The sequence below is a fragment of the Tuber melanosporum genome (genome assembly GCF_000151645.1).
Source record: "Tuber melanosporum whole genome shotgun sequence assembly, scaffold_101, strain Mel28".
Lineage (NCBI taxonomy): Eukaryota > Fungi > Ascomycota > Pezizomycetes > Pezizales > Tuberaceae > Tuber > Tuber melanosporum.
In genome coordinates, this window is record NW_003298757.1 from 10,359 (window position 1) to 26,372 (window position 16,014).

Here is a 16,014-nt window from a genome sequence, read left to right on the forward strand (position 1 = left end):
TTCCAAGTTACAGCTTGTTTGGAGCTCAACTAGTTGAGAAGGAGTAATCCATACAATATGAGATTCAATCATCCTACATAGTTTCGTGTGACAACCAATCTTGTACCTTCTTCTGAAGCCCTGCATAATAAGTTACTTTCAAGGTAGAGTAACTTGACTCTATAACATGGTAACCCATAGCCTAAGGCAGGGTAATTCTGGTCTGAAGGTAGGATAACTCTACCCAGATCCACCATTAAATAATTCAGAATAACTCCCAAATTGACTACTTGGCTTACCCTACCCAGTAGGGTAACCACTGCTCCTTACTAGTACCTATATACTCGGGTGTAGGTATAAGTCAGGGGCACTTCCAGATAAGGGAGGGACATTATATAAGAACTAAAACAGATTAGGAAAATTGAGTGATTGGTGGTAACTAAAATCACAGACTAGCAAAAATTAGGCGCATTTCTGGTTCTAGTATAGTATGAGGCCAAGAGGATCGAGTGATATCTCATGACCATGGTCACATTTCTTTACCATTCATGAAGATTAAACTAGTAATACATTATTCAAAGGCTCGACTATCGGTGATCAGCTAATATACAGTAGCACCTCTATCAGCATCAATCACAGTGTGCAACCACTAAGGTATACTATCTATTAACCACATAAGCTGTTTACTAGGAATCCCCTGCCAAACTATATTCAAAGCCCTTTCCAAGGCTGGATTATCTCCAATCCTACCCCAGGTCTCCCCCAGTTCCGACGCCATATCTAACCATAGTGCTTCTATGAGGTTCAGATCTGGAGACTGTGCTGACCATTTGATCTGTTCTATCTCATTCAGTTGCCTGTATTGTCTTGCTACCTCTTTATGAGCAGGAGTACCATCCTCTACTATACCAACCCACCTATATTCCTTGCAAGCTTGATGTCATAATGGGACCAAATAGGATTCCATGACCATTTCCACATAAACCACAGAATCAATCTTGGTTTTACCTAGAATAAAGACCAGATCTGACTTTACTGTACCACAAAAGGTACTCCATACCATTTTTGATTGTAGCCCAGACTCATAGGTATTATTAATACAATCAGGATGGTACTCTTCTGATACCTTGGTGTAATCCAAGATCAGTTGCTAAAGCCAGCCATTGAAAATATTGATTCATTGGTCCACAAAACTGGAAGCCAATCATCCCATGTCCAATTTAATCGCTCCTACTACTAGGCAACTCTGATGGGACAGGTATATGGCTGTATCACAAATTTTTGCTGAGAAACTCACTAGTGGTATTCCAGAGAATGCATTACTCTCTTAATTGTATCAGGACTGTAAGCATAATTCATCTCAATGCAGATAACATTCCAGCTCATCTAGCATGTTCTTGCATCATGTGTAACAAAGGCTTGATGCCACTACTTCTCAGCATCATCAAATATGAGTGGGCATCTGGTCCGGTGTCAGTTTAAAGGAGTGCCTATTTCCCTTGTCCATTGGTAGATCTTACTACTTGTTAGCTATACCATGGCCATTCATATCCACATTAATATTTACCTTCTGACACATTCACCTATCAATATTCAAAGGGTTTCTAATCTTAGTCCAACTCCACTCAGCGTCTCGCAAGGTTATTACCTTGATGTATTCATCCTGAGTCATTTTACAGTACCGGACACTCTCTGGGTGCTGCTCGTGTACTCTTTTTTGCTTCACATCATGATGATTATGAAGTGTTTGAAGTATGTTGTTGCTATTTACTCCCCATACTACAGTACCATGGCACCTATGGAATAGGGGCAAGAATTCCAGGGATCGGGTCTCATTCTGCCATGCCCAAGATACCCCTACACCCAAGTACTTCTTAGTATATCATAACATGTCCAACTAAGGTACCTAACCAATAGTACCTCTACTCAGTAGACTCTGGTCTACCACCATTCCCACTATGGTAGTCTCTTGACACCAGTATGGGCATAGGTTTGGCTAACCACAATAGTACTCCATGGAGTCTCATTATAACCTACTACAACCAGAAGTTACCAACCAAGGAATTATCTGCCAATCTGGTAGAGTGGCTTCCTGCGAATTAGAGGGAAGTCATCCTGTGGATATTTGTCAGTTAAATCAGGAGTTATGGAGGTTTAAAGTTGGTGACCTAGGAGGATTGTATCTACGACTACTCCTGCAGACACGACTTGTGGATGAAACTGATTATTTCATCAATAGGAAAGACAGTTAGTGCCAATAATGTTCAACTTAAAATCTTGACCATAAGTCTAAGAACTGTGAAGATTAGATAATTACTATTGAAAACAGCCCAGTTCCCCAACTGGTAAAATCGTAAATTACCAAAAAGGATATGATAGTTTTCAGTATCCCTTAGTGTTCGCACTTTTAGTGAATACCTGACATTGCGAGTAATAGTTAGATAAGTACATAATTTGTATGTAGTCCATGAACACTCAGAGGTGGAATACAAATATTGAAGTGTCTTCTAAGCTTTTAGACATTATCAGGCAATGGAGAAGAGATCTTAACAATATAATATTGTTTTTACAATCCTATTCTACTTTACCTTACTCTTAGTAGTCATAAATGAAATGAGTAACCCTTTAAGCCTTCCTAGACAAATCTCCATCTACCACACAAATCTCACTCAGCTTAGACAATTCTGAATCTGTACAGATCATTTCTTCCTAACAAAAACATGCCATTACTTAACGCTCATACCAAAGATATCCCATCTTTGAAGCCTATTAACTTCCTAGGTAGTTGACAGCTTCACTCTGTTCTACTTCCCAGACCTAGCTGAAGGTCTTCTCTCATGTAATCTGCAAACAGGATCCAGTCAGACAGACAGTTGCAACGTATACAGTGTTATTCTTACACCTTCAAATCTGCGGCATTATAGTTACAGGACATACCTAAGATAGATAGATATAATAACATGCAGGCCCTATAAGGGGGCTGGAGGGAGGTATTGAAAACAGGAAATTCTGATTCCAAGCAGGGCTACATGTTAGGCGGAGACAACTTGATAGACTTCAAAGTTGTCCAGGCCAATCAAGATTTGTTTCTGTAGACAGAGATTGTTTAGGAAGGCTCAGACTTTGCTCGTTTCGTTTATGACTACTAGGAGCGAAGTAGAATAGGTAAAGTAGGGTAGAATCGTAAAAACAATATTATATTGTTAAGGTCTCTTCTCCGTTGCTCGATGATGTCTAAAGCTTAGAAGGCACTTCGATATTTATATTCTGCGTCTGAGTGTTCATGGACTACATTTATTTATCATACAACTATGTACTTCTTCAATCGTAATTCGCAACGTCGAGTTTTCATCCGAGGTGCGAACACCTGTGGACCCTGAAAACCATCACACCCTCTTCGGTAATTACAATATTTCTTCTTAGGAAGCGTGCTGTCCCCGATAGTAATATCCCGATTAGCAGAGTCTTTAGACTTATGACCTAGTTCTTAAGTCGAACTGAGTTGGCTCCAATTGTCTTCACCATTGATAAAGTGATCAGTTTTATCCATGGCTATATCTGCAAAGGTGGTCGTCATTACAACTATTGTAGGTTTTCTGACTCTGATCTTTTGTAACTCCATACCCAACCGATAGATTTTCTTGGGATGACTTCCTATTAACTCGCAGGAAGCTATTCCACCAGATTGGTAATTAATCCCTCAGTCGGCAACTCTTGGTTGCTCTCTAGGTAGTAGGTTTCAGTAACCATTGCAGTATTGAGAATCACCCCATGGCTACAACGTGTTCCGAAACCCAGTTGCAACACTCTGTAAAGTTCATTGGCTTCTTTGGTAGTGCCTTTTGGAGTTCTAGACTCTTCTGGTGGATGTAAATGTATTGGTCTCTAGTAGAGATCCTTTACCATTTGATACCATCTCTTTGTACAAAATCGTCCCGTTATTTACGGCCCATGCCAAAGGTGTCATGTCTTTGAAGCCAAGTAACTTTCTGTGTAGTTGATGGAATTACTCCGTTCCACTTCCCAGGCCTAGCCAAAGGTCCCCTCTCATATACTCTGCGAACAGGATCCAGTCAGACAGACGGCAACGACATATATGGTGTTATTCTAATACCCTCAATTCTGTGGTAATATAGTCACAGGACGCAACTGAGATTAATATATATGATGACGCGCGGGCCCCGTAAGGGAGCCTGAGGGGGGTGTTGGAGACCAGAGATTCCGATTCCGAGTGGGGTTACCCTACTTAGGGTGGTTCCTAGGTATCAGGTTCTGGTATTCCTAACACTACCCTACTTAGGGTAGTTCCTAGGTATCAGATCCTGGTACTCCTAACACCTAGGGTATAATTATATAATAATATTATTATAATATTATTGCTTTGTTTTTTTCTATTGAGTTGGTGTAATGGAACATATATTTTCTTAAATACAAAACATTGGTTATTTGAGGAAAGAAAGATAACTTTGCACCGTTTTTCCCAGATTTGTGCACGGCTAAAAAAAACTTGCGATCGGTCCCGGGGTGCTACTCAGATACTTTGGGGGGATCTCGCTACCCTTAATTACCAAGGATGGATGGCCAGGTACTGGTATCAGATCGAGGAGTGTTTGGGACGGTCACTAGTTCTCACTCGGCGTTTAGGTGGGGCACCCCTCGGAGGAACAGTTCACTCTCACGAGTACTTGGGGACTTCACGCTCCAAGGGATAATAACAATAATAATTATAAAAAATACTAAAAAAAAAAAGAAAGTCTACAGCTCAACTATCAATCTGGTATTTTATAAAAACAATTATGCAAAATGAACAATGGACGCTCAAAACAAATACACAGCAAGTACCGCAGCACCACCACACCAAACAAAAACTACCAACAGGGTGGGCATGGTGCCTCAATGCGCAGATCTATTCCCCTTACTCCACTCTCTGAGCACGTTCTTTTTAACCTTGCCCGTCTCGGTCTTTGGCAATTCCTTGACGATCTCAACTTCTCTGGGTACCTATCATAGCATTAACGCACACCCCAGTAAGCCGGAAGACAAGGACAAACCATAAATCCCGAGATCTGGCTATCCTTCTTCGCCCAGGTAATTACGTCAGTGCCCTTCAGCTCCGGATTCCTACTCGTGACGAAGGCCATGGGCCTCTCACCGTACTGTGCGTCGGGCACAGCAACAACCCCGCACTCAAGGATATCGGGATGGTGCACGAGCATGCTCTCGAGGCTCAGGCTGCTAATGTTCTCGCCACCGGAGATGATTATGTCCTTGCTCCTGTCGAGGATCTGGATGGCTCCGTCAGGGTGCCAGACAGCCAGGTCGCCTGAGTGGAGGACGCCGCCTTCGAATAGTTTTGCCGTGGCTTCCGGGTCCTTGTAGTACCCCCGGCAGCAGATGTTCCCGGTGAAGGCAACTTCACCGATTTCTTGGCCGTTCCTGGCTACGTCTTGAACGCCGGTTTTGGAGATGTCGTTGGTGGTTTTTATCACGCGGATCATTTTGCTGGTTATGAAGCCATGGCCTAGGATAGTCAGCTATGAAGAGGGGAGGGAAGGAATCTGGTTACCTTGGCGAGCCATCATCTTGTACATATCTGCTGCGGGAAGGCTGTGCCATTCTGGGAGGAAATAGCCTTTTGTGATTGGGCCGTAACTGTAGGTTGCCATTAGTATGTACCTGGTACAGCATTTCAGCCTAGTGGTCTTATATCACTTACGTCTCAGTCTGGTACCCGAAACGCAATTAGCATGTTTACAGGACATTTCCAGTATGCGAAAACAGTCTTACCAAACCGTAAACATGTACGGGTACCAAGTTAAGATTTATCATATCCTCAAATAGCTTAGCCGTTGGCGGGGAAGCAGCAACAGTAACCCGCACTTCATGCGGCAAGCGAACTGCCTTCGGGGATGCGCACAGAAGGGTATTAACAGTAGGAGCTGCATTGAAATGCGTGATCCCTTCATCTTTCAGGAGACGCCACATGTCGTGGTAGTCGATTTTACCTGCAATTATGAGCCTTGTTTAGGAAATGGCCTGTGTGGACGCAACTCACGAAGGCAGTAATGTGTCGCTCGGGCACTAACAACGGCCCATGGGAAGGTCCACCCGCACGCATGGAAAAGCGGGAGGATGGTCAGGTATCTGCCTCCATCATTAATATCTCAGCCGAGGGAAGGCGGGGTGTGAGGGACAAACTTAGCCCTCCCCGTAGGCATCACAGATCCGCCATTAAGTCCCGACTCAACAACATTCCCCAGGGCGCCAAGGTACGCCCCACGATGGGTATACTCTACACCCTTTGGTCGGGCAGTAGTTCCAGAGGTATACGCCAAAGCAATCATATCATCCTCGCTCCCAGCCTCCATAGCAAGCCCCTCCCACCCACGGCCCCCACTCCGACGGTCAATTTCCAGCCCCTCAAGAACAGCCTTGTTAAAATCCCCTTCCAAGTCATTACCGCTGTCCTCATCGACGATCTTAGGGATTTCAGGTTTGAACCCATTGAGTAAATGGACGTACTCCCGATCAACAATTATGGAGTCGACCTCCGCATGGTCGAAAATGTAGTGGATATCATCCCTCTTGAGGCGATAGTTGATCGCAACTTGTACCGCACCGGCACCCCCAATTCCAAAGATACTCTCGAGGAACGCTGGTGTATTTGGGGACAAAATCCCGACTAAATAAAGTACCCTTAGTCACGCTCTCAACTATGTCGTTCAAGGTAGCGCAGAGAGAAAGCACACATACCACGCTTATACCCCTTCGCACGCAGATAGTATCCCAATCCCCTGGCACGGTCCGCAAACTGCTGGTACGTCCTTCCAACGGTCTTGCCGTTGGCAGTAAGGTGGACAATCGCCTCGACCTAGAAACAAACACCAACTCTCACCTCAGCCTCACCCACTCGATCGAAGCTCCAACCTTTCAATCACCAACTCACATTCGGCTCGATCGCCGCAGCTCTAGGCAAGAAATAAGTCGGCGACAGCTCAGCTCTATTCACGGGCCGATCCGGGGAGAAGTGACCCGCAATCTTTTTGAGACGGTTCTGGGGCGACGACATACCGAATCACCGCACCGTGTCCTGAGCAGCCAACAAGTGAGGGCGAGAGGGAGAAAGGAAGAAGGTTATCAGCAACGTCGACGAAACGCCAGGTGAAATGGAATGGGTATATCTTGGCAGAACAGGGTAAAGTTGTTTGGGAGGAGGTGGGCCAAAACCCGGTCCTCAAATGGCTGGTGGGGGGTTCTATTTTGGTCCGGGGATGGGTGCTTTGTGGTCAAAGAATGGGGGAGGATCTGGTAGCCCGATTAGCTGTAGCAAGAGCTAAGTGAAGGGGAGAAAGCTACTGTATGAATCCCTGTTTCTGTAGTCTATACTCAAGTATTGGAGGCCAGCTAAACCGCTGTACAAGTATCCCCTTGTGGGGGGGGGGGGTAGGATCATACAGCGCGGTAGGGTGCCATAGCAGGTGCAGCAAAGACCTCTTCTATTTATAACAGCTCTAAATCTCTCTTGCAGCACTAGAGTACTTGTGAGCCAAACCTATGATATCGCATAACATAATCACGAGCAAAGTTACAGAGGAGGCTCTACAATTTTTTGGTGCATCGCAACATAGATACTAGGTACCGGTATATTCTACCTACTACAGACTTACTCGAGTACAGTACAGTGCCGGTACTATCATATAAATCGACGATACGCAGGAACTGATAATTGCATCTCTTCAACCCGCGACTTGTCTCGTCTTGTTGCCAAGACCAACTTGGTGCCTTAGCTATCAACCCAGCAAGATCCCACTCGTAGTCTACCTTCTCCCCCACATGGAAAACGGCGTGCGAATATCATAATTTACTGTACTGGGAACGTCCCCCACTCTCTCCCCTTACAGGGCCTGAACCTGTGAGGCTAGGCCCAACCACCCCTTCCCGTTAGTCACCATCTCTCCTTCCCCTTTCCACCACAACCGCCACCACCATCACCATCATTCTCCCACTCAACCAGCTATGATACTGCCATTTCTCACCAAGTTTACCCTTTCTACTCGCACAGTAACTCACTTACACAAACCCATTCCCACAAGCAACTCCGTACCCGGCTCATCCCCTCCCCTTTTCAACTTCCTTACGATACAAAGGAACCCCACACAACCACTGCTACCGCTCACCCGGCTCCCCTTAAGTACCGTACAACACTATTTAACCCCCCCCAAACATCCATCGTTCGGGCACCACAATCTGCCGCTGCTCTCCCGGTACCGATACTCCAGTACCATGGATCTGTTTTCCCTTCCGGTGAGCCAGTTCAAGGGAGGATACACAAACAGTAGGAGGCTTTCAGATGAGATCCAAGTAATTGAGTGACTGCAGATCTTACCCGGGTCCAGAAGGTTATCTCCGGGCTAGGACATGTTCGGGTGACGGGCACAGACACTAGATAGCTAGATATGATGTTTCAGGTAGACTACGGTAATAATTAATAACCCTTCGAGAGAAGGACATCTACGTATTCAAATCCAAGTCCCCTAATAATTATGCCCGGATCTAGTTACCGTATATAAAGCCAAATCCTTCAAAAAAACAAAAGAGAAACACCCCACTCCAGGGTCCCACAAAAAAAAAATAGGTTCCCAAAAAAAAAAACCCCCACGGCCCAGCTGCAGGGACCCCGTTATAATACTGTACGGTACCCGCTGCACCCGTGGCCCCCCGCCAATATTGGCATCCCCAATTGTCCTGTCATAATAGGTCTTCACCGAGTCCCTTTCCAGTCTAACCCTATTCCATTCGAAAAATACGGTTCATTGATCAGAGCAAAATGAACAAGACCCCAAAAACCCCCCAAACACCCGGAGCCAAAGCACCCGCATAGCTCCAAGAAAGAGGGGAATATGATACATTCCAGATCGTTTATGCACTGGCTGGTCACAATAAAGTACCGGAACCACCACTCTATCATATCCTCCATGAGCAAGGGACAAATATGGAATGCAAACCCTCGGTTGGGGGAGGGGCACGAGTATGACGCCATATTACCACAACCCAATCGCCCAACCTAACACTCCGGTAACTTATCCAGTTATCACATTTCCAAAGTCATACCGGTCACGTACCATCACTCGATACTCCCAATCCACAATGTCCAAAATCCCCCACCGATTTCCAACGCGTGAGTCCAACACCGCCGCTTCTGTTACCGTACCATACCCGAGCATCACATCAGCGGAGCCGATCTGTGCAAGTCACCCGCCGCCAAACGCGGCGAAAAAACACGATCGGTGAACCAGTGGATCATTTCTCCCATCACCGGCACGGGTTATTGGTAGCGAAATGGTGGGAAACGCTTCCCCCCTTTCAGGCGGTAGGCGCGCTTCAATCTATCGTGCCATGGGGGAAACTCAAGGTGTCAGACTACATTCCGCTACGGGTACGGTATGGCACGGTGCTCCTGGCTTTAACGCTGGAAGATTACAATACCTGACTTGCCCACTCACAATGCACCGTCTGGGACTACCGCAATGCGAAAGGGTTGCGGTGCTCCCGGGCTACTTGCCACCCGTGCAGAAGTATACAATCGACCTGAACCGGAACTGGATGTTCTCTTCCCCCCTCTCCCGTGAGTTTACTATTTTGTTTTAAAAATTTAATCAACAATGGGTAGGAGTACCTGTGCTCGAGTAGTTGTGAGATTACCAGTATCCGGGTGTGGGTGTGGATGCGATGGGGGAACAGGTGGATTGTTCCGGCTGGTTATCATACGTGCTGTAGCCAGTAGTCTGGCGTAGCATCTGAGGTATAATTGGAAAATTTGTCCTGGGCTTAGGGAGTAGCTTGAACAAGAGTACGCTACCACGGTGTTTATAATGTGACGATCTCCCCCACCCCTCTCTATTTTCGCTGCATGTTTGTTCCGAGTACACACACCACTTAGCGAAGGCCAAACACATGCTGCTCCGGAAACGCAGCAAGTTATGGTCATCAAACTAATCGCCAACCCCCGATATATAATAAAAAAAAAGCATGCGTGAAAAACAAAGAATGTAGGAAAGAATGGGAATAAGAGCAGAAGCTCCTGCCAAGATCCCAGAGTAGAAGGGAGGTTTAGGAAGAAAGGAAATATGGAAGAGAATATCAATATATACATATATAAAAGTGAATCCTAAGAGAGACGAGAATAATGAAAGATCGCCACTCATCACCAGAAATTGCACAACCTCACCCCAACAAGACCTGAAAGACTACAAGTATTATAATACTTTCCACCCCTTTGACGTCTATTAGAAACCCAATCATCCCAAATGAGAAAAATGAAAAAGATCAAACCGACATAGTCAAGAAAAAAGAAAAAGCTCCGAATCTCAGCCAAACCGTCAATTACACAAGAAAATGCAACGCCATGCTCCCAAATTCCCTCCCTCCTATAACATCTCTCCAAAGCCCCCTCCCCTCCTACCCCAACCTAATCGCCGTGGGACTTCCCTCCCCTCTTCTTCCAAACAACGGTGGTGAACTCGGCAAGCTAACCCCCGCTCCACCCCCACCAGAGCCACCGCCAAAACCTTCGTCCTCAATCCCGTCGTCCCCATAACTATCCACAATAGGACTGATACGGACCAAGCTCGGTGGGAATACTGACAACGGCTGTGGGGAGGACTGCGGGACCTGTAGGTGCGAGAGTGGGATTGACGTTTGGTTCGTCTGGACTTTGAAGAGGGCAACGCGGAGGCGGAGTTTTAGGGTTGTTGCCGGGGAGGAGGGGGTTGGTCTGTTGTGGTCATGACGGAGGTGATGACGGTAGGGGTCGTGCGTTAGAGGTGTGGAGAGAATTGTAGAAGTTGAAAAACGGTAGGGGGTTGATGGGTATGGGTATGGTGGAAGGAAATGCGTGTCCTGCAATTATTCAGCCAGTCGGCCAGCCAACAAGTCAATCTACGCAATGGTGGATGGGAGAAAGAGAAAAAAGGCTTACCTCTTCAAGCTTCACCCCCCCACCACCCAACAATCCCCCCTCCCACTCCTGCTCCTCGTCGAACCAGGCATACTCATCTTCCTCCTCCTCATCCTCCCCAACCACAACCACTCCTCCCCCTCCTCCTCCCCTTCTACCACTCCCCCCTACATTAGCACTGACATACCGCCTCGGTGTGCCCCTCGTCTGGTCATCGTAGTAATCCCCGTCCTCGACCAATTCGCTGAACAGCCGCTTCTTTCGCACAGAGCTGCGCTTGCGTAGACTCTCTGGTGTCGCCGCGTCCGCTCCGGACTTCCTTCCTGCGCCTCCGAGTCGGGGTGTAGTGTAGACATTACCATCCCGAGAAGTCAGGGCGCGACGATTTACATTCGGCGTTGTCATTGTTTTGTTTTGATTTCGGAGAGAGTAGGAATGTCCTAGTGGTGGTTGTTTGGGGGGTAAGGTATAGTACGGCAAGTGCACTCCTTTCCTCGGATGGTCGGTATTGTTTTGGTTCGAGAAGTCAGCAAAGGAGTGAGCGAGCCAGCGATAGGCAAGTAAAGGATAGGAGCTGTAGCTCGGGCCGAGCTATTCAGGAAGTGAAAAAGTAGCTATCGTAGAACAATCCGTAAACTCCGTTATCCCTCTCTTTCTCTTCCCCAAGTTGGAGGCTTCTTCACCGTAGGCTTCCTTTCCCGAAAGGAAAAAATGAAAAAAAAAATGAAAAAAAAATGAACCCTACTACTTCGATCAACCTAGCCGAGCCAAGACTCAGGGCTGACCCAATTTGACCCAGTAATATGATACAATACCGGGAATACCGGTACTGGTAGTCGTCCGGATTTGCCAGCCCGCCCCAAGGGGGCAGGGTGAGCATTGGCCGGTTGATAAAAAGGTTTATAGCGATAGGAAGAATTATCATGAGTATGATACCGGTACGATTGTTGAGCAAACCTTGAGAGTCTAGATGAATAAAAAAAGTTGCACTTTTTTTTTGATGTCTCTTTATTGAACTGGCACGTTGATTGATACTCCTAGGCGAGGCTCAAATCGCGGGGTATCACTCTGGGATTTGATTAGACTACGACACTATAGTTTCCCCCTTTGAATCTTACTTGACTATAATAATACTCGAGTAGTTGGAGGACTCTGGAGAGGAGAACACTGGGTTTGGGCACTGGGTAATGGGTGATGATGGTAATTAGGATCCACTGCGTTTTTCGAGTGCAAAACAACTCCTAGTATTGAACCGAAAAAAAGAGACATGCGAGCGATTGGGTGCGAATATTTTCTAGGCCTGAACAGCTAAACCCCATAATCCGATGGGTAACTTACTGTATAATATAGAAGTCATCCCACGGGCTCATCCACGAACCAACAACTTTCAGAGAGATCTGGATTGCTGCTTCGTCTCATCAACGTGCTCTCATCCCCACCAGGAGTACCGGTATATATGTCGTACCTTCTTCATCAAGTGAACATCAAAACACCACGAGCTACACAAACCAGGTTCATTCTTAACCCCTAGCACAGGTCAAACATTTTCACGGATCGATATATGATACCATAGTAGATTAGAAACGCCCTATCTGCCCATCGAAAATATCTCCGCCAGATCTTCATATGATATCAACCCGCTTCAGTCGTCGCCACCTGATAACTATAAGGAAGGAAAAAAGCACAGCCCCACGGATGATATGATAAATTTAGAAGGATTTAAAGTAGAACGAACAAAAAGGCGATTGTAACTCCGCAACCTAAAATTTTCTCAGCCTTTGCTCTCCATGGGGATATTATACCAACCCTTACAGCATGAACGCAAACAATGGTATTTTAGGATGCGAATACGGATGCTACAAAAGAGAAACAAGAAAGAGGAGAAAAAGTGCGCTAGAGGGAGTAGAAACGGTGTGGAAAAAGAGAATAATGGTGTAAGTTTGAAGAGGAGGGGTAAACGAGCGAATGCAATGATAGACATTAAAAACAATGGAAAGGAGAAAAAAAGGACAATCCAACAGCTAATGCCATGCCCCTCGAAATGCCACCGAGAATCATCATACACATGATCCATCACACCCCACATCGACCATGGTCCCAAGCCTACACCGACTTTCTAGTATAATTAATTGAAGCGGGAATCACTCATTGCGCCTCTTTGGTTTCGACAGACTTCTCACACGTTTCATGAGACCGCCATTCTCGCCCGGTTTTCCATCTCCAGTCTGACTTCTCCCAAGAGAAGGCTTTCTGGGAGACCCGGGTGCCCTCCTCTCCGACACAGAGATGGTTTCGCCCTTTCTATCATAAGCACCATCGTAATCACTAAAGAATGGATTGTTGTTATGAGAAGAATTCCCCGCCGGAGTCGTAGGGGAATACGCCCCATCAGTGGGAGACCTATTAGGAGGAGGAGGAGGAGGACGGCGATGCGATTGAACGGGGCCATCCGTAGTCCTGTTTTGACTAATAGATCTAATCTTTTGAGCCAACGATTTCTTTCGTTGCAAGCCACCACCATTGTTCATCCCATTCGGTGACTTAGGTCGGTCGTCTGTCGATTCTGACTTCTGTACAGCTGCTCTTGATGCCGGCGTGCCATCTAGAAAAGTAGATGTGCCTAGGCCTGGTGTTTCATCTCCATGGATAATATCTACATTTTTCTTTGGATCAAAGGCGCCGATAGCTTTGGTAGATCCCAGTTCACTGGGAGCGGAAGGACGTCTTCCAGAAGCCGTGAAATCATTAAAAGCCTCCGGATCTCTATTTCCGAAGACATGGGAGTGATCAGCCTTGGCACTTACCGGGCCAAACCCGGAAAGGGCATTGTTGGCGGAATCAGCAGGGAATGCGTGAACAGGTGCGAGCCTTCTGGAGTTCTTCGCGTTACGATGCGGATTACAGGCATCAAATGGACCGTCGTGATGAAACACTAGAATATATGGTGAGATAACGGTTATAAGTAGAGCAAGAATCGGGAGATGCTTACACCCAGAGCCATAGATGCCGGTGACATCTAGCTTATCGATAACATCCAGGGGTGCCCCATTCTTCTTGCGATCCTTCTCTCGTCGGACACGATCATCCCTCTCTTTACGGCCTGATCCGGACCCAGATCCTTGATCACGAGAGCGTTGTTCGCGATGGCGACGTTCACGTCTCTCTCGGTCTTTCTGCTCAGCCTCATGCACATCGATTACTGACGAGTCCGAATTCCTTCTGGGCCGTCTTCTGAGCTCACGATCCATATCCCGGGGCCTATCAACGAAACGACCATTAGGAGGGGGGCGCTGCCTCGGAGGTGGATTCCTAGGTGTCGAGTCAATGGGAATTAATTGGGCTCCTTTCTCATCTGACGATCTTGAATGGTGATGTCCATTTGATAACTGCCTGTGCTTCTGTTGTGGCCGGTAGGGCGGCGGTGGCATATAATCTCTGCCGTCGGATCGACCGTACATATTGCTCGTGTTGGTATCTCCGGAATGGTCAGTAATGGTCAGATTTTCCTAAGCGAGCACATTTATTAACATCGAACCCGCCTTGTGGGGTACAGGTCAAGGCGTGACATACAAAGAGCTCTGCAGCAGCACCCGAGAATTGTGGCCGCAATGCAGAAGAGGAGTCGAAAGAGTTGGCCTTGTGGGCAGCGGAGGGGCGTTCGGCAGCGAAGAAATCGTCTTCAAAAACGTCAAGAAAAGGGTTGCGGGATTGTGGCCTGCCACCGGTAGACACGAAAGAGAATCGCTCGTTGGTGGCTGAAGCGGGAGAAGAGGGAGTATTTGAGAGTCTGCGACGGAAGGGGTTATTTGTTCCAAGCTCAATAGAAGGGGCTGGCCGTCGATCTGTTATGAAAGCGACGCATATGTTAGCATTTCCAGGATCAAGCAAAAATTAAGGGCAAGTAGGAGAAGGACAATAATGGTGCGGCAAAAGGAAGCAGGATTTGGGAGAAGATAACATACCTGGAACAGGGGGCTGTACGAGCGACATTGTGGGATTGTAAGATTATAAACGTGGACTGGCTGAGAAGTAGGCGATTTGCTGGGTAGTATATTCTTGAGTTGAAGGGGAAGGAGGTGAGGAGTAACGGCGGTTGATTGGATTAGTGTGAATGCTGGAGAGAGCGTATAAGTAAAAGACAAGGTATGTTTCGAAACGACAGGAAAGGAGCGGATAAGGTAAAGGACGGATGACGGTGTGTGTGCGTGTGCACGGTCGAGAAGCACGGTATGTAGTCCGGATCCTCTGGGAATTGTCCTGCCTCCGGGGCGATTAGGTTTCTATCTCCCGTGCCTTTTTCTCTTCCACAACAATAGAAAAGAAAAGAGTTTGTCTGGGAAGGGGCAGACAAGAGAAATAATTCCACGAGATGCGGCAAGGGTAGCAGGAAGCAAGTGGTAGGGAGAAGAAAGCGGGAAGGAGGGAAAGGTCATGGGGGCAGGAGAGGGAAGCTTGGGAGTTTCAGAAACGTCGGGCGGCCCTGCTAAAGAGCTCCAGTCGCCGTTTCCAGGGAAGATCTGCTCTCGCCTCAACTCGAGGTGGATCTTTCGGTTGGCCAGTCGGGAACGCCCCACCTATGAAGGAAATTGCGGAGAGGCTAGTAGATTTGGTATAATCGAAAATAATGAAAAATAATACGATGATTGATTGGGCCTTTCACAATTCTGGCGCTTTTACCGCTATCGAGGGGAATTGAGCGCAGTTGTTGTGATGGTTTATGGTAACGCCCCAATTCTGGTGGGCGAAAGGGGAGGCACGGGAATAAGGAGGGAGAGCAAGAGGGCAATGAAGAAGATGGAGCAGGGGGGAGCAGAGAAAGAGAGAGAATGGATGCAAAGTTCGGGGCATAGAGAGAGGTATGATATGATACTCTCTACTCGGGTAACTGGTGGGTTCAAACCTCACACATCGTGCCTATCTAGCAAGTAGCCTTTGCTTTTTTGAAATTTAAATTTGATTCTTCCGAGAAAGGGCCCTGACCATTTCAGGGGGGGTGGTTGGGAAGGGTGCAAGTTGTGGTAGACGGGCACTTTACCGGGTCTCCGTAAGCAGTTCTCAATGGACGGGGAGCAACACAG

General features: G+C 46.9%; 3 protein-coding genes; all 3 read right to left on the reverse strand.

The window, feature by feature from the left end:
* Positions 1 to 4,679: 4,679 nt before the first annotated feature.
* Positions 4,680 to 7,430, reverse strand: GSTUM_00000002001 (uncharacterized protein). XM_002835257.2 has 9 exons: positions 7,336 to 7,430; positions 6,926 to 7,284; positions 6,733 to 6,850; positions 6,178 to 6,661; positions 6,035 to 6,123; positions 5,759 to 5,984; positions 5,546 to 5,631; positions 5,031 to 5,500; positions 4,680 to 4,980 (listed from the first exon to the last, which is right to left on the reverse strand). The coding sequence occupies exons 2-9, from the start codon at positions 7,046 to 7,048 to the stop codon at positions 4,873 to 4,875; spliced, it is 1,704 nt and encodes a 567-aa protein (XP_002835303.1). The 5' UTR covers positions 7,049 to 7,284; positions 7,336 to 7,430; the 3' UTR covers positions 4,680 to 4,872.
* A 2,449-nt stretch (positions 7,431 to 9,879) lies between these two features.
* On the reverse strand, positions 9,880 to 11,369 carry GSTUM_00000003001 (uncharacterized protein). XM_002835258.2 has 2 exons: positions 10,958 to 11,369; positions 9,880 to 10,878 (listed from the first exon to the last, which is right to left on the reverse strand). The coding sequence occupies exons 1-2, from the start codon at positions 11,339 to 11,341 to the stop codon at positions 10,438 to 10,440; spliced, it is 825 nt and encodes a 274-aa protein (XP_002835304.1). The 5' UTR covers positions 11,342 to 11,369; the 3' UTR covers positions 9,880 to 10,437.
* A 1,121-nt stretch (positions 11,370 to 12,490) lies between these two features.
* Positions 12,491 to 15,816, reverse strand: GSTUM_00000004001 (uncharacterized protein). XM_002835259.2 has 5 exons: positions 14,899 to 15,816; positions 14,507 to 14,778; positions 13,926 to 14,442; positions 12,743 to 13,868; positions 12,491 to 12,696 (listed from the first exon to the last, which is right to left on the reverse strand). Exons 1-4 carry the CDS (start codon positions 14,924 to 14,926, stop codon positions 13,078 to 13,080), a joined length of 1,608 nt encoding a protein of 535 aa, XP_002835305.1. The 5' UTR covers positions 14,927 to 15,816; the 3' UTR covers positions 12,491 to 12,696; positions 12,743 to 13,077.
* Positions 15,817 to 16,014: the final 198 nt, after the last annotated feature.